The sequence below is a fragment of the Scyliorhinus canicula genome, chromosome 11 (assembly GCF_902713615.1).
Source record: "Scyliorhinus canicula chromosome 11, sScyCan1.1, whole genome shotgun sequence".
Classification (NCBI taxonomy): Eukaryota; Metazoa; Chordata; class Chondrichthyes; order Carcharhiniformes; family Scyliorhinidae; genus Scyliorhinus; species Scyliorhinus canicula.
The window spans coordinates 121,917,664-121,941,219 of NC_052156.1; the positions used below are offsets into that span (position 1 = coordinate 121,917,664).

Genomic DNA, 23,556 nt, shown 5'->3' on the forward strand with positions numbered 1-23,556 from the left:
CTGCCCCTGCATTATTTGGCTCTGTCAGCCCTGGCGGTTTCCCATGATCTGCACCATTGTGTCGGCGCCCTCAGCGATGCTCCTCAGTGACTGGGACATGTTCTGCAGTGCCTCACCCATGCCCAGTTGTGATTAGGGAAAACTCCGCAGCACCTTGGCCATGCCCATCAGAGATTGGGATATGTCCTGTAGAACCTCATCAAGGTCAGGCTGGTGCTGGGTGACATCCCCCAGCGAGTTGGACATTCTGCTGAGAAACTCAGCCATGGCAGCCACCGACTGCACGACGCCTTGGAAACCTTTACTTGTGCCAATATTCTTCACCATGCTCTCCACTGTGGTCACCACCCTAGCAGTGTTGGCGTCGAAGCCACCCTTTGCTGCCGCCATCTCCTCCGCCCCTAGCCTCTGCGACTCCTCCAAGCGGCTATGGATCTCCCTCTCAATGTCCAGGTTGGTCCCTATCATCTCCATCATCTCTGGGTACCTGTGTACCACAGGCCCAGCATCGGCTGGGTCCTGGGATCCTGCAACCCTCCGACATCTGTCTCGCCTGGGGGTTCCTGCCTCCACCTGATGTGTATCATCAGCAGTGTGGTGCTTAGCAGATTGTTCCCCAGAAACCTTTCCCACTGATGTGTATGTATCAGTGCTGGTGAGGGGTGGGTATGACAGCTATGCCGTGACGACAATGGCACACTTGGCGCTTTCTTCCGAGGTGTTCTCCTCAGAGTCAGAAGAGGGGGCCGCCCGGGATGGGCAGGCATCGGCGGCTGGAGGACCTGCGGGAGAATGGACATGTGGTCAGTGGGAGGGATGGATCAGTCAGTCAGTAAGGCAATCACTACCCACATTTGACATCCTCCCGGCGGGTTCCTCACCTCTGTGGAGTCCGCCAGCCTCTGCCTGGGTGACCAATCTATCCTTGGTCACCCCAGTCTCTTCCGGGGCACACTCCTCGAAGGAGGTGAGGTTCTTATGCCCGGCATGCCATTGCCAGTCTGTGCCTCTCCCGCTGATTGTTGGAGAGCTTTTTCTGCGGGATTGTTAGCCACATGTGTGGTTCACAGTGGTGGGAGGGGGGGGGTATGAAGGCGGGGTTGTGGGGGGGGTGGGGGGGGGGGAATGTTGGTTTTTACTCATCGTTCTGCCCGGTGTAGGTCATTGACCTTCCTGCACTGCTGGTGATTCCACAAGGTCATGCTACTTGAGCTTACGGCCACCGCCACCTCAGCTCAGACAGCACTGGCTGCCTTGTGGCTCACCCTCCGGGACCCTCGGGGGAACAGGACATTTCTCCTGGCCTCCATCGCGTCCAGGAGCCTCCCCAGGTCAGCGTCCCCAAAACTTGAAGCTGCTCTCCTGGGTGGCATTGTTGCAAGCTGGCTGGGGTTGGCTGAGCAAGTGCAGTTAAAGTGCTGCTTGATCTTGTTAGTGGGGGGGGGGGGCCTGGCGAGTGCGGTGCCAGCGAATCAGCTGGCGAGCCGTTATTTGCCGCGAGAAGACCGCGAGGCCTCGTTATGAAATTAAATGAAATGAAAATTGCTTGTTGTCACGAGTAGGCTTCAAATGGTTACTGTGAAAAGCCCCTAGTCGCCACATTCCGGCGCCTGTTCGGGGAGGCTGTAACGGGAATCGAACCGTGCTGCTGGCCTGCTTGGTCTGCTTTCAAAGCCAGTGATTTAGCCCTGTGCTAAACAGCCCCTAAGTGGACCAATTAATGTTGAATTGCGTTGCCGGCCTTGCTGAGCCGAGCGCTAGGAAGCTCGCGGCAATTCCTGCTCGCTAGCACACTTAGAAATGTTTCCGGAGAACTGCACCCTTTATTTTTAAAGATGACTTTAAATACATTTACTGCAAAAGATAGTAAAGCTTTTATCATGTTTTTTAATTAATTTTATTTCTCTTAGCTTACCTGACCAGAGACCTGTAATTGAACTCCCACATTGTGAAAACTCTGAATTGATAGTAAGGCTTTATGAGATGCCATATTTTCCAATGGGATTCTGGTCCAGACTTATCAACAGGTTACTGGAGGTTTCTGCTTATATGCTTCGTAGACAAGGTAATTGTCAGTCAAACCATTTTTTCAGCAAATAATTGATGAATTATTTTAAAGATGCATTTGATATCTTTGCAGGACAAAAAAGAGGCTGTGTACAGCAGGTGGAGTTCAAAGTACCCAATTGAAAACTATTTTAATACAGTTTAACTAATATACATACACACAAATGGCCACAAGAGGGTGCTTTTACACCGCTCCCTCCTTCATGAAAAAGTTACACAAATTCACATTCCATACCACTTGCATGCATTTCTTGTTTTCATTTATTTAGAAATCCAACATAACCACTAGTTTCCTATTCCTCAGGGATACTTCCCCCCCCGATCCAAACTTCCAGATCTGATTGACGGACATGAGTCTGAGGAGGAATTTTCTCCAACATGGACTGATTTTGCCCTTGAATCTTCCACTTCATCAGACATGTCTGTTTGCCTCTCATTCGGATCTGAACTGATTTCAGGCATAATGTGATTTAGAGTAACTATTGCTACTCTACCTGTATCCCAACTATCCATTTCCTCAGTCTCATTTGACTTCCTTCTTCTTCATGAAACTCTGAAGGTAAAACATGATCTACATGTACAAGTCTAACCTTTCCACTACCAAACATCTTGATCAAATATGTGCGAGGCTCACATATTTTCATGACTCTTCTTGGTAACCACTTCAACCAATTATGATGAGGTTCTTTCACCTTAACCGTCTGCTTCAACTTTTGAAAACTGTTCTAAACAAAATGAAGGTCTGCTGTCAGGCACAATTTAAATTAGGAACCCATAAACAACAAACAAACTACACAAAATATTCGGAGCTTTGCTAGTTGTTTGATTCATCGGAAACCCGTCAACCCACTTCAGTGATTGCCGTTCAGGTTCTGCAAGATCTATGTGCAACCTCTGCCACTCTTACGTAGTCATTTCCATGGTTGCTCTGATACAGATGCTACCTTGTCTCCAGCTTGGCATGCTCTACACTGTTTTACTCTGTCGTCTATAGGACGTTTTACAACCAAGGCCACCAAATATTGGTTCTCACGACACCCTTTGCCAAGTTCATTCCCAGGTGTTGATCATGAAGATTAAAGCAACTGCGATTTGCATCTTTCATGAATTACAACTCTGGCTCCCCACATAACACATCCATTATCAACTAACAACTCATTCTTATGCATAAACAATGGTACAGTAGTAAAGGCCCCAAAAAAACATGAGCCCAGATATTCTGAGGATGTGGCATATTTTATATTGCTTGGTAGAATGTAACCCAGTTTGTTTATCCTGTGATCTGAGTACTCTGTAGAGTTTTGAAACATATCACATTTATACGATTTTGTCTGAACTCAAATGTTTTTGAACGTTGGAGCACCTTATTCAGCTTGCCATCACAAGACTGTTTGGAGTTGAAATACGTATGTCATCCAAATGGCTGAATTCCTTGCAAAATTTATCACTCCCTTGGAAAATTCCAGGGGCTGAAGAAACACCAAATGGCAGCCTATGAAACTGAAATAGACTCGGGTTTATTAATAGTTAGATATGACTTAGACTCATTGGGCTGGATTCTCCATTTCTCGCTGGAACTGAATTGCTTGTGGTCTGCGCTGGCACTTAAAGTCGCACTCAGAAGCGCTTCATTTTCCCTTGCCATGCAAATCTATGCATGGTGGGGAGTGCAAGGGATTCTGTTCCGAATCCTGCTATGTGGCTGCCATTTGGAGCGGGTGGACCGATACCGAGATGCGCCGCTTGGCCTCTCTTCTCCACCGCCTCCCTCACAATGTAAATCCTGACAACCACCCGCTGACAAGTAGGGACACCCTCTTTCGCCCCCCCCCACCACACCATGGGAATTGCTGGGTTACCCCCTCACAGCACGCACGAATAAGGGTGACCCAACTCAACCCCCACCAGAACTCCCCCATAACTAAGACCCCCCATATCTAAGACCCCCCCCAATATTCAAGACCCCCCCCATATCAGAGACCCTGCCCATATCAGAGACTCCACGCATATCAGAGACCCCGCCCATATCAGAGACCCCGCCCATATCAGAGACCCTGCCCATATCAGAGATCCCCCATATCAGGGACCCCCCCATATTAGAGCCCCCCATATCAGGGACCCCCTCCATATCAGGGACCCCCCCCATATCAAAGCCCTCCCTCGATATCAGAGAACTCTGATATTGGAGACCCCCCTCCCAAATTAGGGATCCCTATAAATCAGAGACACCCCCAATATCAGAGAAGCCCCCAAAATCAGCGAACCACCCCCAATTCAGAGACCTCCCCAATATCAGAGACCCCAGTCTGGAAGCTAAAGAGCAGTCCAGGCAGAAACAGTGAAAAATCACTGTTTTTTCACTCACTTGCCCCATATACCTGCTGCCTCAGACAGATGTCCAGAACGCAGCAACTGTTACTTCAAAGAAAGATAAAACCACATCACAAGGCTTTAAACCCCCTACGCTGCACATCTTTGGGTTGTGTGGGTGAGACCCATGCAGATACAGGGAGAATGTACAAACTCTACCCGACCAGTGACCCGGGGCCAAGATCGAATCTGGGTCCTCAGTGCCAGGTTCTCGCTAACCACTGCGCCACTGTGTCGCCCCCGGCTTCTAGTCACTTTCAAAGAGAAAAATAAGCTACTAGACAACCAGATATCTGGATATCTTAGAACTATCATCATAGAATTTACAGTACAGAAGGAGGCCATTCAGCCCATCAAGTCTGCACCGGCCCTTACAAAGAGCAACCCACTCAAGCCCATGTATCTGCCCTATCCCCGCAACCCGGCAACCCCCACTTAGCCTTTTTGGACACTAAAGGCAATTTAGCATGGCCAATCTACCTAACCCGCACATCTTTGGACTGTGGGAGGAAACCGGAGCTCCCGGAGGAAACCCACGCACACACAGGGAGGATGTGCATACTCCGCACAGACAGTGACCCAGCCGGGAATCAAACCTGGGACCCTGGAGCTGTGAAGCAATTGTGCGAACCCTATGCTACTGTGCTGCCCATTTATTTTATTTTAATTTCCCTTCATGCTTGAATGCATCTCAAGTACCCCACGTTGATCCTAAGTCTCATGTTTATAAACATCTAGCTATGATTTACTGCTCCTGACCACATCAAAAGTAGTTAAGTGCTTTCTGCTGAGACAAAAAGGAAATGAAAGCACTTAACTCCTAGATCGGGTGCCAGGTCATCTTCTAAACCCCACGTATTCTTATGCTGCTATCTGACTTTGGTTCTATCACTATCGGAATTGCCCAATTGCTCTGTTCTACTTTAGAGATAATGTTGTCAGTTTGAAGTCTTTTCAATTCTTGCTCTACTTTCCCTTTTTAGAGCATAGAGTACTGGATGAGTCCTGCAATAAACTGGTCTTGTGTTCCTGTAGACCTGTATGTTGGTCTTGAATTGCTTTGTATAGGTTTCATTAAATGCCTGAGGGTGCTTGAGAATCACATTGTCTTGCTTCGTGAAACTTTTTTCTGTATGAGAAAACCCTTCAGTGCTGTTTACCAAATTCTTCCTAATGAGGCTGGTTTTTCGACTTTGACCATAATGATGGGCAATATTGCACATTGCTTCTTATGACTGGAACCGACACACTTCCCAATATGGGAATTTGCTTTCATCTATAACTTCACAATTCTATGCATGATTTCTACTTGGATGATGCGCCCTGTGAATATCTATTGGACACCCTTGTGCTTCAGATTCTATCCGTCCCAACCAACCCCTCATTGATCTGGTGCTCCTAGACAACCATATGCAGTTTTCTCCAGCCAGTGTTTTCCCAGTTTACATTCCTTCAACATTCCTTGGCAAACTAATCCTTTTTCTTGCAGCTATGGCACCCTGTCTTTGCAAGTGGACATCCTGTGCTTAATGTTGGCCTAAACACAGGTAACAGGATCTTTTAGTGTCTCTGCTACTACTAACTGCTGTTATTATGGTCTTCTGCTTACTCAGCCGCAACTTATTTACTTCAGCAGACGGCTGGCATTTGTTAACTCTGATTTCTCTCGAGTCACATTCCGCTGTGCCCATGGACAGTGCTGTTTGGAAAACTATGTCAGAGGTTAACTTTGGCAGTGTCAGCAACCTAATGTGAATGCATTTGATTTCAAAACTGTACCCACAGTGTTCTCTCTTGAAATTCTCCAAAATTATAACGGATAGCTTTTTCAAAGCCGCAATAAAGACTCCAATGCTCTCAGTGGGCAATTGATTCTTGATTTGAAAACAATGGCTTCCTGCAGTCTTCAATGGCTTGGGACTGTTGTGCTCAAGCCAACACAAAGTGTCTGAGAACGGTGTGCCTCTTGGCTGAGCAGGGACGAGCAAACTCTTGCGTATGTTATACACTCCTGGACAAATATCTCCCTTTTCCTTTACTGCCTGATTAACAGCCAGATGATCAGGAACACCAAAGATATTATTAGCAGCGAAAAAATATCTCTAGCCACTCCACATGCAGGCGCCTTTGTAGATCAGTACACCCACATGTACAAACAACCTTTCCCGAAGGCTAGATTTTTAAAACTATTCATCAGTTTAACAAAAAACTGTCAATTCCTCTACTGCTTTGCAGCAAGCATCTCCAACCCACATGTTTTCAGCTAGGGCATTGATCCCACCTCCCAAACCCTGACAATTTGATCACATATACATACATACACACACAAATGGTCATGCGGGTGCTATTACAGGAGACACTGAGCATTAATATTCTATTAAATGACGGGTAGAAGAAGAAAGCTTTTTAATATTGATTATGTGGTTGACACCGGTAAAGCTTCACTTAACAACCATCCTCATTATCCAGTGGTGATTAAGATGGAACTTTCATCATATTGACCACAAAACGCTTCAGGAAAGGGATATATGGTCTGAGTTACGATGTTGAGACTTGGAGAGGAACCAGAGGTGATGATGTTCCCATGCTCCTGCTGCTCTTGACATTGGTGAGGTGGGTCACCAGAGAAAGAAAGTGATTTTATTGCAAATATTTGGTAAGTGGCTGCAATGCATGTTGTAGATGGCACAAACTTGCAGCCGATAGCGATGAGTGGTGAAGAATATTGATTTTTCAATGCAGTGTCAGGATGGCAGTCACGGGGGACTACGGTGCTCTGAATGGTGCAACAATTGAATAATCATAACCCCTCTGAAGCTCTTTACAGCATTCCTATTGCTCCATTTAATATTGCCTCTGCAACGAATTTGTTGAAACATTTTTAACATGAATATTTTCTTCATACTGCAGCATTTCCTTTCTTTCTTACTGGTATTTTAGTATTTGCTTGTATCCATAATGTTGAAAATATTGACTTCTGATAGCCATGGTATTACAACTATCAAAGACATTCGGAATGCAAAGCTAAATATTCTGGAATTATTTATCTGGTTTAAATTATGTTGTTAATCCAGCCTGACATTCGCTTATCAATAATTGAAGAGCAGATTGGAAACTGCTAACCAAATGCAAGAAATACAATTTGAAAGTTAAGAAGTTTTGCTGTATGGATGGGAATGATGAATCAAAGAATTAAGATGCATAATTGAAACAAACAATGTTCTTTCAGGTGGAGAGAAACCTTTACGTCCTAATAGGACATATTGGAGACAAGGAGTCTATCTAATCTGGTCACCAGAAGCCTACTGCTTGGTTGACTCAGCTGTGCTAGACAATAAACCACAGAGTATTCTCAAAATAACTGTTCCATGCTGCAGGAAAGGTAAGTCCCTAATTTCCACCACTTACATCTATTTTTAAATTTTTATTGAGGGGTGAGTAGGGGGTTGATTCTTTTGTTAATTTTTTTATCTAATACCAGTTGTGTATACATTAGTATACGAAGGATACAATTTTCTGCCCTGAGGGCAGTTGCAGTAGGGAATTTAATGACTATGCTGTCCATGTGAGATTCTTTCTGAGACTTTGGGGTACTTGATGGAGATTTTGACTTTGCATTTAATTTGTCCTGTTACCTGTGCTGGTAGGATTTGAGTACAAAGTAAAGAGCTACAAACTACTTTCAGAGACACAGCACAATGCTTTTAAGGTCTTTGGAAGTTATATTTAAAACTCATCAATTTGCTGCTTTCTTTCCAAAATCACAACATTTTGCTCTGTTTCTGTTGCATAAAAACGAGCAGGATTCATTTTGCTGGGCCAGATTGTAGATCACATTGACTCTCTGTTGGAAGAGTGGTTTCCAGGGTTATTGGAGACGGACATAAGTGGTGAAGGAGGCACTCTTTTGAAGAAATATGCTTTGTATAGCTTTGAAGACGATCAAGAATGTCAGCAGATTCTACTAGACGACTTGCTAGATATTGCTGAAGAAGGTACTCATTCCTATGTGATTAATTATGTCTTGATAATTAGCACTGACAATAGAACTCCAACAGAGTATAATTCTTCACATTTGAATTATGACAATCATCCATCGTATAATCATAAATTGTCCCATTCTGAACTTCTATTGTACTTGAAGAGAACATTTTCAATTTTATCATTGAAGCATAGTAACTAGTGATCATAATGGGAGCAATTTGAAATGATAAATTAAGTTAATTGCTCATGAAGCATTTTGCACAGCAATGAAGTGTATTGGCTTAAATGCATTTAAGTGATCACATATTCAAAGCAATGTGTTAAATGTAATACTATTATTGCTCATAGGCTGGTTTATTGTAGCAATAGTGAGAAAAACTGTATGATGTAATTTGTACTGTTAAAGTGTAACTTAATAGGTTTTCTTTTCAATTGTTGTCATTTTGAGATGTGTTCAGGCCACTGTAAATGATTTATTATTTAGGCCAGCAGTATAATGCTATTAGCAATGAAATCTCTTCACTGGTAATTACGCATCACGTTTATGAAATGCACCAACAACTGATTTCTGTGCCATGAGCTGCTCCCAGCACAAATCAAACTGAAATTAAAACAGAAAAGGCTGAAAATCAGGAAGGAATGTAGGTTCTGGAACAGAATAATTAACTAAATAACCAACCTATTTACCTTTCTTACTGCTGCTGTACACTCTCTTAAGTGCTTTTAGTTTGTCATTAATTCCCAAACCCTGACATTTTAAGAGGCCACATGTTATTTGGTAATAAAAATCTAAATGGAGTAGAGGAACACATGGAGCTGGGAGTACAAAGATATCAATGACTGAAGGTTGTGACACAAATCAATAAGGCCATATGTGAAACAAACCAGGCACTAGAATTTATTTCTGCAGGGATAGAATTGAACAGTAGTAAAGTTATGATAAACTTTATTTATACTTGGCCATTGGTTAGACTCCACTTTGAGTACTGTATACAGTTCTTGTTGCCATACCACTGAAAGGAGATAGAGGCACTGGAGAGGGCACCAAAAAGGGTATGTATTTACTTTGGCAAGATGGTGATATGTAGGAGTCCCATCACTTTCCTGCCTCCATCCTCATAAAGTCCGTGGCGAGAAGGCCTAAGGTCCATGATTGAGGCCCTTTTCACCCACTTAAAGGCCTCATCCAGCCACCACTGGTATAAACCCAGCAATGAGCAAGCCTGTCGCCAAGCATGAGACATGACGAGAAAACAGGTGTTGTTGCATGTGGTCTTCCAGGGGTTCCCCTCGTTCAAAGCCACTCAGAGGCTGATTGAGAGACCTAGCATCAGGAATGGGGGACCACCGAGAGCCAGCCACCTGCCCATGCTGCCGATGCCCTACACATTCTCCTGCATGAACCCTACCCTGCAAAATCTCTCCCGCTTTCACTTGCCTCTGGCCTGGATTACTCCATGATCTTGGTCCTCCAGTGGATGTTGTTCAAGTAGCAGCCACCATCTTCCCAGTGGCACTGTTGAGCAAAAAAGCTGTCAGCATCTGATTTGCTGGTATCTCTCAGTGGGCAAGTCTACGTCTCTGGGGGCCTGATCCCATCGCATGCACGGTGGTGGCCTGTTAATTGCCTAATTGGTTCAATTTTTGGCAGGCCTTGCCCAAAGGAGGCAGTGCAGCAACTGAGACCTCATTGCCTCCATTACGTTTTCCCCTTTGAGTGAGGTATTCTTCCTTAGGTGTTCTGCAATATCGTTCTTCAGGATAAACACTAACATTTCCTCCATAACCAATGTCAGGTTCACTTGGTCTGTAATTTGCATGACATTCCTTCTGCTCTTTTCTGCAATTCCTGATTCTAACAATTCCCTAAAATTCCCAGCCGGAATATAACTGATTTCATTGAACAATTTCATCTTGGTCCGAGAACCTTATCTTCTGCCTTAAACATTTTGCCCACGTCTTTTGTCATTACATACTGTTTGTCTTAAAATGTTCTGCTCATTTAACTGAAAATCAGACCAACCCTACTGTACAAAACATGCCAGGAGCAGCACCAGACATGCCTTAAGAATTAGCCACAAACCTGGTGTTACGCCCCTGCATGCTAAACAAAACAAGCAATTTATAGATAAAGTTGAGTGGCCTACAGCCAATAGACCAGAGTAAAACTCTCCAGCGAATCAGTTGCTAAAAGTAGTGGTCAGTTGGCATTTCACAAGACAAGGCTGCATGAACATTGCCTACCTCAGCTGTGGTGAAGCTCATGATCTGTGGGAAACGAGGCTGACACATAAGCCATAGATGCTGGGTCAATGATCCGACTTGGCCTTCTCACAAGGCCCGCGTCGACACCACCACCACCATCAGCCACAGTAAATTCAGCCAACTGCACAGTGACACGAAAAGATATTTGGATATTGCATCCTGGGTCTTAATAGCATTCCAGTTATAAACGATTTGCGATCTTAAGCTTAAAATTGGCTCCCAACTGCCGTGATGAATTTGCAGTGCCATTATCACTCTAGCTATGTATTAAGTATGGATTGTTTAAATAGAAAACAGACTGCTAAGAATAGTTTGTGTATGTGTTTCTGTACATGTCACTTGAATATCTGTTCTCAACCGTACCCGAGTAAATGTAGGAGTGGCAGGGAAAGTGGTTCATTTAATGTGGCAAAGGGATATTTAACTATATTTAGCTATTTTTGTGCTTTCTTCTAAAGGTGATTTTTTGACTTGTCCCACTGATAGAAGCAACAAGATTTCCATTTCACAAGTTGCGCCAGACCTTGTGCTAGTTGATTTACCCAGGAACATTATGCTGGATATTAACCATCTTAAGCTTGAACAAACGCCTGATTTTCTGCTGGGTAAAACCTAATTAGGATGATTTCTATGGTTTATTCTTTCTGTTGTAAATTGTAAAACTGCTAAATCATCTTAAAGCTGAAAGGTCTTGATTATGTATTTAATAGACGCAATAATACGACAAACATGAACTGCTCATTTCTAATCTGATGTATACTAATAAAATATTGTTGCAAATGTTCGCAAATTAACTGGAATCCTTTACATTGTGAACATTGGAGCAGACTGATCTGATTGTTAAGTTTGCTTGAATTTTTTTTTCATACTGAAATAGTTTCAATCCCATTAAGGAATTAATCCTGAATTTGATCATCTTCTCAATACATACCTATTTGGGTTTGTTGGAGAATTCATAATTACATCTTATTAAAATATTGATTTGAAAAGACTGCATATTCCTTGGTAAAATGTCAACCTGAACTTGTTCTTTTCTTTTAAAGGCGATGGCGGGTTTGCATCTGTCTACCGGGCAACTTACAAATGTAGAGAAGTGGCTGTTAAAATTTTTAACAAGCATGTGTCACAGATGCACCTACACCGTCTGCTGAGACAAGTATGTAATAAAAATTGGATTACATAGTGCACTGTTGTGCTTCATGGAAATTATAAGAGGAGTGCTTTTAATGTAAAATGTAAACAAAAATTTAAATTAGTTAACTCTTGATTTCTATTTTCGCTTCTGTGGAGATATCTCACATTCGTTCCCCCTGCAATGTACTGCCGTGATTATTCACACAATATTTAGTAGGCGCCAAATTTTCCATTTTCTGATGTCTCCTGATTCCCTATCCAAATGTCACTCTGTGGAATTCCTAACACAGCTGCTCACGGGCACTTGAAAGTATAAGTTACTCCTCAAAATAAGAAGACTTAATTGAAGGGCATTTGCAGATTTATTAAGCATATGATAGCTACTGTTGGGAAGAATGCTGATGTTACCTGTGACAGTGTCTCAAAACCCAGAAGCATAATTTGAAACACTGCTTCTTAGTGGTGCATGTTTGTTTGGAATAATGTGAGGAACAATGTACAATCCGATGAGGAATCTTTCCAGTTGTTGTGCAAACATTTAATATAGAATATTTATTAAAGTAAAAGAAAATAAATAAAAACATGATACTTGGGTATATTAATAACTAAATGCATCATTTTATCTGAAGGGTGGCATGGTGGCACAGTGGTTAGCATTGCTGCTTCACAGCTCCAGGGACCCGGGCTCAATTCCAGCCTCAATTGACTGTGTGGAGATTTCACTTTCTCCCCGTGTCTGTGTGGGTTTCTTCCCACAGTCCAAAGATGTGCAGGTTAGATTGATTGGCTATGCTAAATTGCCCCTTAATGTCCAAAAGGTTAGGTGGGGTTATGGGTAGAGGGTGAAGGCGTGGGCTTAAGTAGGGTGCTCTTTCCAAGGGCAGGTGCAGACCCGATGGGCCGAATGGCCTCCTACTGCACTGTAAATTCTATGATTCTATGCCTCTCGCTCACAAAATATACCCACATTTCCTGAACTCACTGAGGCACACCTTTGCCCCAAGTGGCATCCAATTTTAGTAACAATGTAGGTTAAATTCATTTAATAGTTGCCACACAATACTGTTGAGCTGATCAAGTCTGGGAAAACATCTCTTCCTGGTTCAGTGAAGGCACAAAACTGCGTCTTTGAGAGGAGAATATCTGCAATCTGCCGTGGCTCTAAATGTTAACTGGAATAGGCCTCTATGGCTCAGATCATAGATGGAACTGGTCTGTCAGACTGTTGGATGGAGAACTAGCTAACTTCCCTAATGAGGGTGCTAGCTAGCATTTATACTGTTCAGTCTCTTTGATATCCCACCCACTGGATTCAGCTTTTTACATCTCTCAAAATCCTTGCCTTTGGAAGCTATCATTTGTATTGCCCCACTAATCTGATATGGCCATTTGCACATCAATATCTCTAAATGCCTGCTAAATGCCGGCAAAATCGCATCTCATTATTCCTCTAGACGCCTGCTCATCTTGTTATGTGTCTGTTATTTTGTTTTCATCTTAAGTTCACTGTTGAATTCATTAATTTCCCAAATTCTTAACACTATTGACCATAATTGAACATACATAATTTAACAATATCACCAACGAGTTTTTATCTCGAGAATCAGGTTAACAGGAAAATGGTCAACTGATGAGACCTCAGCGAATTCTGAGGTTTTTCTTCCTGTAATGACTGTTTTGTTATTTCCCCCCAACTCTTTTCTGTTTTTGTATTACCTATTGCACCTTTCACATTTTTCGTGTCCCCTGTTGCTGACTTCCATATCCTGATGATTTGTCAATCAAATCCTTAGCATGAAATTAATTACAGACCATCAAAAGGCATTTTCACAATCTTGCTCACATGTTAACTTCCCATCTCATTATACCATAGTTATTTTAATAGATGTCACCTTTTAGTGTTGCGTTTGCATATGGCCATTTATCGATCAAGCAACCATCATCAACTTCAGAGAAACCTGACCATCTTACTATTGTCTGATCTCTTTGACTTTGAAGTTGAAAGATAAATAATTTATTCAATGGTGTTCTATCTGTATAATCCATCTACAAACACTCAAGTTCTTTTTACAGTCTCTCTCCATCTAAAGGGATAATCAAAATTCTTGCGATTTCAGTTCCAATTAAAACTTTGCTGGATACAGTTAAATTCATATAAAGAGAAATCAGTAGCAGTCGCATTTGATTGATTCTTTTCAAACATTTCATGTTTGAAAAGCAGGGTAGCATGGTGGTTAGCATAAATGCTTCACAGCTCCAGGGTCCCAGGTTCGATTCCCGGCTGGGTCACTGTGTGTGTGGAGTCTGCATGTCCTCCCCCTGTGTGCGTGGGTTTCCTCCGGGTGCTCCGGTTTCCTCCCACAGTCCAAAGATGTGCGGGTTAGGTGGATTGGCCATGCTAAATTGCCCGTAGTGTCCTAAAAAAAGTAAGGTTAATGGGGGGGGGGTTGTTGGGTTACGGGTATAGGGTGGATACGTGGGTTTGAGTAGGGTGATCATGGCTTGGCACAACATTGAGGGCCGAAGGGCCTGTTCTGTGCTGTACTGTTCTATGTTCTATGTTCTATTTCCTCTTTGGAGACCGGCGATATTTCAGGTCAACACTTATTATTACTTTATCAGGATCATGGACAGGATTCTCCGATCCCCTGCCGGGTCAGAGAATCGCCGGGGGTCGGTGTGAATCCCACCCCCGCCTTCCTCCAAATTCTCCGGGCCCCCAAAAATCGGCCCACCGTGAGTTGCGCCGCCCGCCTCGGTGAATGGCGGGTTCCGGCGGGACTCAATGGGCCCCAGGGCTGCCCGAATTCTCCGGCTCGCGATGGGCCGAAGTCCCGCTCGTCTTTTGCTGGTCCCGCCAGCATAAATTGGAGTAGGTCCCTTATCGGTGGGAACTGGCGGTGCGGGCGGCCTCTGGGGTTCTTGGGGGGGCGCGGGGGATTGGCCCCAGGAGGTGCCCCCACGGTGGCCTGGCCCGCGATTGGGGCCCAACGATCCGCGGGCGGGCCTGTGCTGGGGGGCCACTCTATCCTTCCACACTAGAGGCTGTACCGGTCCGCTCTTCCCGGTGCGGAAGCAAAGCCCTCTGCACATGCGCGGGGATGATGCCAGCATGCGTTGGCACTCCCGCGCATGTGCCAACACGCGCCGGCCAGCAGAGGCCCTTCGGCGCCGGTTGGCGTGCCGCCAAGCCCCTTTCCCACCGGTGCGCAAAACACTCCGGGGCGGGCCTAGCCCCTGAAGGTGCGGAGGATTCCGCACCTTTGGGGCGGCCCGACGCTGGAGTGGTTCACACCACTCCGACCTGCCGGGACCCCCCGCCCCGCTGGGTAGGGGAGAATCCCGCCCCATGTATCTATCTCAGTGGACTCTGTCATGCAAATTTTCACCCACTTGTTTATGATCCAAAAATATTATGGCAATGATTGCACTCTAAGTGTAGCACAGTCACCTGGACGTAAAATGCTGTTTGCCATGTTACATGTACATGTTACATTCAAATGACCTGAATTGGAATTTACAATTTTATGTCTTTCTCCAAACCGTTGCGATCCTTTCATTAAAAAAGTAAGTTTTCTATGGAGTTAATGTTGATTTACAAAATCTGCTTTCACACTCTGGGAACCACTTTATTCTTTGCTTGTTGTTGACATGACTAAACATGTCTGAGACCTGTTCTTCAGTACATCTTCAAGAACTCGACATGTTGGTTGTGTTGCTTGTAACGTATTACAAGATCACGGCATAGATGTGATAGGATACAGGCCTTTGTTGAGCCTTTCAGGCATTTGTATCAATGGATTTTGGAGAGTGAACTAGTTAATGGCAGTTTTACAGTCGCCGATATTAGCTAAAGTAGAAAGTTAATGGAAAACACTTAATGGATCTTCATGGAAAACCACTGCAAATTTGAGTGTAATTTGTTCTCAGTCACCCAAAATGAAAACTCTTCCCCATTGTTTTTACCGACAGAGAATTAATTAATTTCAATTCTCTAATAATCAGGAACTTGCAGTTCTTAGTTATCTGCATCATCCCAGTTTGGTCTCTCTATTGGCGGCTGACTTTCGACCTCGAATGTTGGTAATGGAATTAGCACCCAAAGGTTCCCTGGATCTCTTGCTTAACCTTGAGAAAGACCACCTTAATCGAACACTTCAACATCGGATTGCTCTACATGTGGCTGATGGCTTAAGGTAGCTATAATTCAAAACATTGCTGCTTCCTATAGTTAGCACCAACAGATTTTGGTGTAAAAACACAAACTATTGTAATATTAGATTTTGTTTTAATTTGTTAAGTCTTATCATGGTAAGAAAACTTACATTACAGCTAAAACTACTAATTTATCATTGTTGTCAACTGCATGCCATAACTTTTTTATTTTTTATTTCTTAGAAGAAAGAAGATATTTGATAGCATTACTCAAAAAATAGCTTCTATGTATTTTGTGACCGTAGACCCATCTTTTAAAAAAAAGGGTTAGTAAAAAATATAAATCTGATAACTCATTGTGATGTTACTCACATCATCTAGAGTGGTCTCTTTATTATAGGGTTAGTCTAATTCCCCTACTAATGGAATATTCCATTTGAGGTTCATAACATTATCTATAATGATCCATATATTTACAGAACACAATTGTACAATGGTTCCTGTGCAGAATGTGGCCATTCGGCCCATATCAGGCCTGTGCTGGCTCCCTGAAGAAGTAAATGCGGGATCAACATGATTTTTTCTATTGAGGGAACGGCCCTGGACAGTAGATCCTTCTTCACAAAATCTGCCTGCCTTGCCTCCTTCCTTATTTCAAACAAGTTCTGAAAATCTTGATCTTTGAGTGTTCTTTCTCTTCTAACATTGCTGTTTCTCCTACTGCTCTGAATTTTTGATTTTCCTTTACTCTGAAACATTTTTCTATACTTGAAGAGTGCGAAGTATGAAGTAATAACAAAATAGTGTGTATTTGAAGTTTGTCACTGATTTTTTTTATCAGTATTATTTAGAAAAGTTGACCACTTCATAATATTTCATTCAGAACAGAGGTGAACTTTAAAAAAAATTGATATCTTTGTTTTCTTATGGTGTTTGTTTAACATTTCTTTCTTACACATATATTATGGCATAGGGTACTCATGAAATACACTAGATATGAGATTAGTATGTCTTCAAATTGCTTCTTGATAATTATACCCTAGCAATTAATCCTTGCGTTAATGCCTTCTTGCACTGAAAGTTGCTGTTCGTACAAGCAGAATAAACATCAGGAATAAAACCCCGAGACTTTATAAAACGATAACTAATAACCTGAAGTGATTTCCAAGCTTTAGTGTAATCGTAGGCCAAATTCAGGCGATAAATATTAACCAAAGGTTTCTCATGATTAATGACTACATCCAAATCTACCAGTTAAGTTGTTGCTTCACCACTTCAAGGTATAAATTCTGTCAAATGATTGATTCTGTTTAGCCTGTAGCTGTGTTAATGCATTATTAATATTATTTGCCAGATACCTCCATTCATCAATGATAATATATAGGGATATGAAGCCTCACAATGTACTGATGTTCAGTTTGAATCCTAACTCTGCGATAATTGCTAAAATTGCTGATTATGGAATTGCTCAATACTGCTGCAGAATGGGAATCAAGAGCTCTGAGGGCACACCAGGTAGAACATTATGCATTTGTGATCCACTGAAGTATGTTTTATTTGAGAATAATTAGCTGTTTTTAATTCAGTCTTCAAGTTTCTCTACTCATAAATGTAGTATGTTAGCCATTCTGTCAGCGTCACCTACCTTTTAGATCAATATGCACGAACCTGTAAGAAAAACACTTGATGAAGGGCAGATAAAATTTGTTTCTGAACTTGTGTACCTGTAATTTAAGGGAATGATGAATAAATATCTTACTTTGATTGCATTTTTGAATTTGCATAATTATTACTTTTGTTTATTAGGATTTCGAGCACCAGAAGTTGCAAAGGGAAATGTCATTTATAATCATCAGGCTGATGTGTATTCCTTTGGATTGCTTTTATATGATCTGATTACTAATGGTGAAAGAATCTCAATTGGAATGAAGTTTCCAAATGACTTTGATGAGATGGCAGTTCAGGGAAAGTTGCCAGGTAAGCTTGTTAAATTGGTGAATAAAACCATAAGACGTAGGAGCAGAAGTAGGCCATTCAGTCCATCAAGTCTGCTTCCCATTCAGTTATATCATTACTGATCTGAAACAATCCTCAACTCCACTTTCCCGCTTTATCCCCATATTCCTTGATTTCCTTACTGATTAAAAATCTGTCTATCTCAGTCTTGAACTTATTTAACGATCCAGCCTATATAGCTCTCGGTGACAAAGAATTCCACAGAATCACTACTCTCTGAGAGAAGAAATTGCTCCTCATCTTGCTCTTAAATGGATGGCCCTTACTCTAAGATTATGCCTTCTCATCTTAGACTGTAATGAACTCCAATTGGCTTTATTGGTTGGCCAATTGGAGTATGAGCTCCCTCAATGATAGCTCATTGAGGGGCCCCATATAAGCACCTGTGTAGGCTTTGTGAGCCAGTCTTAAGTTGACTGGACTGCTAGCAGCACTGTTTGTAGCTGCTCCTGTAATATCGTTATTGTAAATAAATATTGGTGTGGTGATGGAACTCCTGCCTCCCGTGGATTACCACATAGACTCTCCCATAAACGGTAACATCCTCTCAGAATCTACTCTGTCAAGCCGCCTGGGAATCCTATATGTCTCAGTAAGGTCGCCTCCCATTCTTCTAAACTCCAATGAGTACAGGCTCAACCTATTCAACCTTTCCTAATCAGAAAATTACAAAAACAATTGTCATTTAACTTTAATTGGGAAAAAAAAAGAATAATTTCTTCTTCAAGCCAGTTCTTGCTGCCGGTAAATATTGGCTCAGCCATGTGACATAACACAGAGACCATTTTGCTTTCCTCCAGAGTGAAACAGTTGCATAGAGTTTGGTGATTTAAGCTTTTTATTTCAAGGTAGCGGTGTGGAATACCCCAAGTCAGTGTCTTATGCACCAGCAACAAGGCAAAACTTAAACTGTTCAAAATATCTGCTAAAAATAGTCTTTCTGTTACCTAGTTTCGTGCGATGTTTGCGTGTTAGGGGCATTTAGTTGCCACTAGTACAATCTAAAAATATCATCAAACTCATACCGAATCAAACTCAAATGGTTGGTAGCCCAAGGAGCCACAAATATTCTGTTGAGCAAGACTGGCTTGATTCACAGAAGATTGCCATTACTTTATCAGGTCAATTACTGAGAACAAATTATTGCCTTTGTTGAAGCCATGGCCTTCTATTTTCTACAGCACAAGTTTCTAGAATTGAGGGCGAAGTTACATATAAAACACAAATGAAAAAATATTAGGGCGGTATTGTGGCATAATGGTTAGCACTGTTGCCTCACAGCTCCAGGCATTCGGGTTCTATTCCGGCCTCGGGTGGCTGTCTGTGTGGAGTTTGCACTTCCTGCCTGTGTCTGCGTGGGTTTCCTCCAGGTGCTCCGGTTTCCTTCCACAGCCCAAAGATGTGCAAATTAGGTGGATTGGCCATGCTAAATTGCCCCTTATTGTCCGAAAAGTTAGTTGGGGTTAGTGGGTTACGGGGATAGGGTGCAGATGTGGGCTTAATTAGGATGCCCTTCTGGTGCTCTTGCAGGTGCAGACTCAATGGGCTGAATGGCCTCCTTCTGCATTGTAAATTCCATGAAAAGGGCCTTGGCTCTGCAAACTCAAAACATACTTCACTGTTTCTTATTCCCAGTAAAGATCTCCAGACACATTCAAAACCACCCAGGTTCAAAACAAAAAATCATCAACCGAATCATGGTTCTCCGCAGATGTTGTCTGACCTGCCGTGTACTTCCAGCATCTTCTGATTTTATTTTTGATTTCCCGCATCTGCAGCGTTTTACTTTTACACTCTTTGTGGCCTTTCTGAGCATGAAATTAAATACTTTTAAATGTTTTTTTTTGCTTAACTCGTGTTCTAACAATTTTAGATCCGGTCAAAGAATTTAACTGTTCTCCGTGGCCTGGTATCCAGACTTTAATCGATGATTGTTTGAAACAAAACCCTGATGATAGGCCTACAGCTTCTCAGGTAAGAATATATAAAGGTTGAAAAGTATGCTTTAAACAGGCACCAAAATAATCAACCAAATAATAATAATGGAGGTTACATAATATTTTGTTCAATACAGATATATTTTTGTCATAGGTGTTTTGCCGTTTGGAAAATTGAAGCAATGGTGACTATTATGGAGGATATTAGCTGTATATTGCAATTCATTGCTGGCAGCACTTGTGAAGGAGGTAGTTTTGTGCTTGAACATGTCCTTGTGTTCAGTAGTAGAAATTAGTTCTTGGCCATATCAACAGATGGTGAGGAAACACGTATAAATTCCTCTCACACTCTGCATAGAGTAAGTTCTATGTGCAACGAACTTTGTTCGCTCAAGATATTCTGTTCTTGATTCATAAAATTAAGTAGTGATCCAAGTGGGGTCAATAGTGAGGAACTAATTTGGCGAGGAAACAAGTTCAGTTGTTTTAAAAATAAAGCACACAAAGTGCCGAAATTTGTAAGGTGAAACTATCTAATCGTCACAGGCACTGCTAACAAAACCATGGGCTGGATTCTCCAATAATGGGACTATGTCCCCACTCCAGAGTGAAAACCCGGGCATTTCATTCTGGACTTTCCGGAAGGAAGTCCCCAGAGAATCGCCGTGGGGCCTCTGTCAATGGCCCCTTACCTGCGCCGGATAGACTGCGGGCGCGATTCTCCGCAAATGCGGAGAGTCGTGAAGGCTGCCATGAAAATGGCCGTGTTTCACGGCAGCCTCCGCGCCCCCGTCCGGGACCCGATTCAGCTCCCCGGTCGGGGCTAGCATCGCGGCCCCGTGAACTACGGCATCGCGGGCTTAATGAATTTCGCTAAGCCCGCGCGCCAAAGTTAGCGACGGCTGACGCATATGATGACGTCAGCCGCGCATGCGCGGATTGGACGGCTCCAACCCGCGCATGCGTGGATGACATCATCCGCACATATGCATCAGACCCGCGCATGCGTGGTCCGTAATGCCCCTCAGCTGCCCCACGGACTGATCCAGCGGGGCGGCGGAGTAACAAAGAGTGCGCGGGGTAAGTACCCGCTGCCCGCGATCGGTGGGCACCAATCGCGGGCCCCTGCCACCCTTGGCATTAATCTTTGTTTATAACGTTTTTTCATTTTTCCACTTTTTTCCCCTTCTCTCTTGTATGGTTTTGACCAGATTCTTTAATGATTTTTCTTCTACTCATTCTTTATCTTTTTCAAATTTAACATTGTGCATCCGCTGTGTAATTTTGTTGAAATTAATTCATATGCAAATGTTTGAAATGGCTTTTAGCATTCTATTAATACAAGTTAATTGTGAATGAAACAGTGTACATAGGGCTACCTGTTGAGAGCCTGTTGTGGGTGGGTAGAACTATCTGTTATAGTTGAGGTTGCTTCCCAGTATTACTCATTCTCAATGCAAGTTCGCTTGCATTCACAATATCATTTACCCTATCACTTAAAAATGAATGTTATGAGTTTCATATGTGAATTGTAAATGCAACTGGATAATGCTTAAGATTACTCCATAGGGGCATTCAATGGGCACACTGTGCCCAAAAAGCAGCTTACCCCGGCGCAGCAAGGCCGTTTCCGGGATCTACACGACTTGCAACTCCTTGCGTGATCTCACGGGATGTTGCAAGGTAAATCCTGCCCATTGTGGGCGGGATCACCTTTTGGGAAATCTACATATTAAAGTAAGACAGCTAGTTGTACTCAAATGTGCAGATTCCCAAGGCTTTGGTTTTCACCTCCATTGCCTCGGAGACCTCGGGTTCAACACTGGTCTCCACAAACAAGGACCAGATGGAACAGCACTCATGGGGGTTTCCCAGGGGACCAGAGGCCTGCAGCTTTGGGCAGGATGATGCCCTGGTGCTGCTGATGCCACCTGGGCACCCTGGTGTGCTAGCCTGGCACCTTAGCAGTGCCACCTGGGTGCCAGACTGACACTGCCAAGGTGCTCAAGTGGCACTATCAGCTGGAATGGGCTCTGCCAGGTTGGCACTGCCAAGCTCTGCGCCAGCCCCGCCGCAACATGGCGTAGGGCTATAGGGGCCAGCGTGGAACACAAGAGACCCCCAGCCTGAGAGGCCGGCCCGCTGATTGGTAGGCCCCGATCGCGAGCCAGGCCACAGTGGAGGGCCCCCTCCCCCTCCACCAGACTGCCCCAGATAGAGGCACGCCAAGGTCCTGCCAGGTTAGACCACATGTGGACGCCGGCGACGGGACTCGGACTTTTTGTACGGCTGCTCTGCCCATCTCGGGCGGAGAATCGCCAGGGGGAGCTGCGTAGAGTGGCCCCCGATCGCTGTCGCGCTGACCGTTCACCGGAGAGTCGGTAGACCAGCGTAGGGGTGGCGTCGCGCGATTCGCGCCCAGCCCGGCCTGGGCTGAGAGAATCCCACCCTGGGTCCCTAGAGCTGTGAGACTGCAGTGCAAACCACCCTAATTCAATTGGACTGACTCTTTGGTTCCTTATCCCACTGGGGTCTGATGGGTTGGGTTTACCCCACACTTTGTGAGAGTTTTAACTCCATAGTGTGCATGGCATCACCAATCAGTTCTCCTGCCTGATTGGCAGGTTCGGCCTCCAGTAAAGTAATGGGCGCGGGGGGGTCTTGTTTTAATAGGGTTGCCTCCCGATCATGAGGAATGGGAGGACAAATGGTGGGAGAGATTGGAGGCTGGGGACGGATCAGTGCCTGGGAGGGGGCTGGGTAGAGAAGGTCAGTAGCCTGGAGTGGGGAGAGGTTGGGAGATCAGTTTGTGGGATCGATGCCTCTGGTTGTGGATTGGACACCTGGTCTTCTACTTGGTTAGAGAAGCGAGTGGCTTTCAAGAGACCTGGTGGGAAAACAACGTGCAAAAAAAGGATAATTTGAATATATTCAATGTAAATGGAACCAAAAAAATTTTGTTTTCTTTTGAGTGGTTTCTTATGTGTCCTTCTTTTCTCTAGGTGTATGACACTCTGAACTCAGTAGAGTTACTTTGTTTGAAGAGAAGGATGATAGTACCCAGTAATCTCACAGCAGATTGCATGGTAGCTACCAACTCAATTTGCAGAAAGCCTCGTGTCTGGATTGGCAGTGGGAAAAGAGACAAGGCACAACTCTCCTGTTTAGAACTGGATTCAGATGTTCCGGCTGTCGTGGTATGTGTAAAGGAAAATATGTAATATTTAACTAGAAGTGAATTGAAATTCTAGGAAGGAGCATTAATGACTTGGATGAGGGTCGTGAACACACTATTTCCAAGTTTGCGGATGACACAAAAATATGTGGGAAGCAAATAGTCCACAGAGGGATATAGACAGGTTAAGTGAATGGGCAAAAACTTGGCAGATAATATAGTGAAGGAAAATTTAAAGTTATGCACTTTGTTAGGAAGAAACGAGGGGATGAATATCATTTAAATGGAGAAAGACTTCAGAAAGCTGCACCCCCCGGAGGATTTTGAGATCCAGGTGCATAAATCACAAAAAATTAGCATGCAAGTTCAGCAGGTAATAGGGAAGGCAAATTAAATGTTTACTTCAAAGGGAATGTAATAAATAACATAGGAAAGTCTTGCTAAAACTATACA

The 23,556-nt window shown here is 43.5% G+C and overlaps 1 protein-coding gene across 1 annotated transcript in view; it reads left to right on the forward strand.

Moving 5' to 3' along the window:
• The window catches only part of lrrk2 (leucine-rich repeat kinase 2), a 184,732-nt gene that overhangs the window by 138,101 nt on the left and 23,075 nt on the right, over positions 1-23,556 (forward strand). Inside the window, exons 36-45 of the mRNA XM_038812210.1 lie at positions 1,911-2,065; positions 7,667-7,819; positions 8,241-8,432; positions 11,145-11,291; positions 11,730-11,842; positions 15,826-16,016; positions 17,330-17,490; positions 17,782-17,952; positions 19,865-19,965; positions 22,931-23,125. Coding sequence (XP_038668138.1) covers positions 1,911-2,065; positions 7,667-7,819; positions 8,241-8,432; positions 11,145-11,291; positions 11,730-11,842; positions 15,826-16,016; positions 17,330-17,490; positions 17,782-17,952; positions 19,865-19,965; positions 22,931-23,125 — 1,579 coding nt within the window. The remainder of the gene's footprint in view (positions 1-1,910; positions 2,066-7,666; positions 7,820-8,240; positions 8,433-11,144; positions 11,292-11,729; positions 11,843-15,825; positions 16,017-17,329; positions 17,491-17,781; positions 17,953-19,864; positions 19,966-22,930; positions 23,126-23,556) is intronic.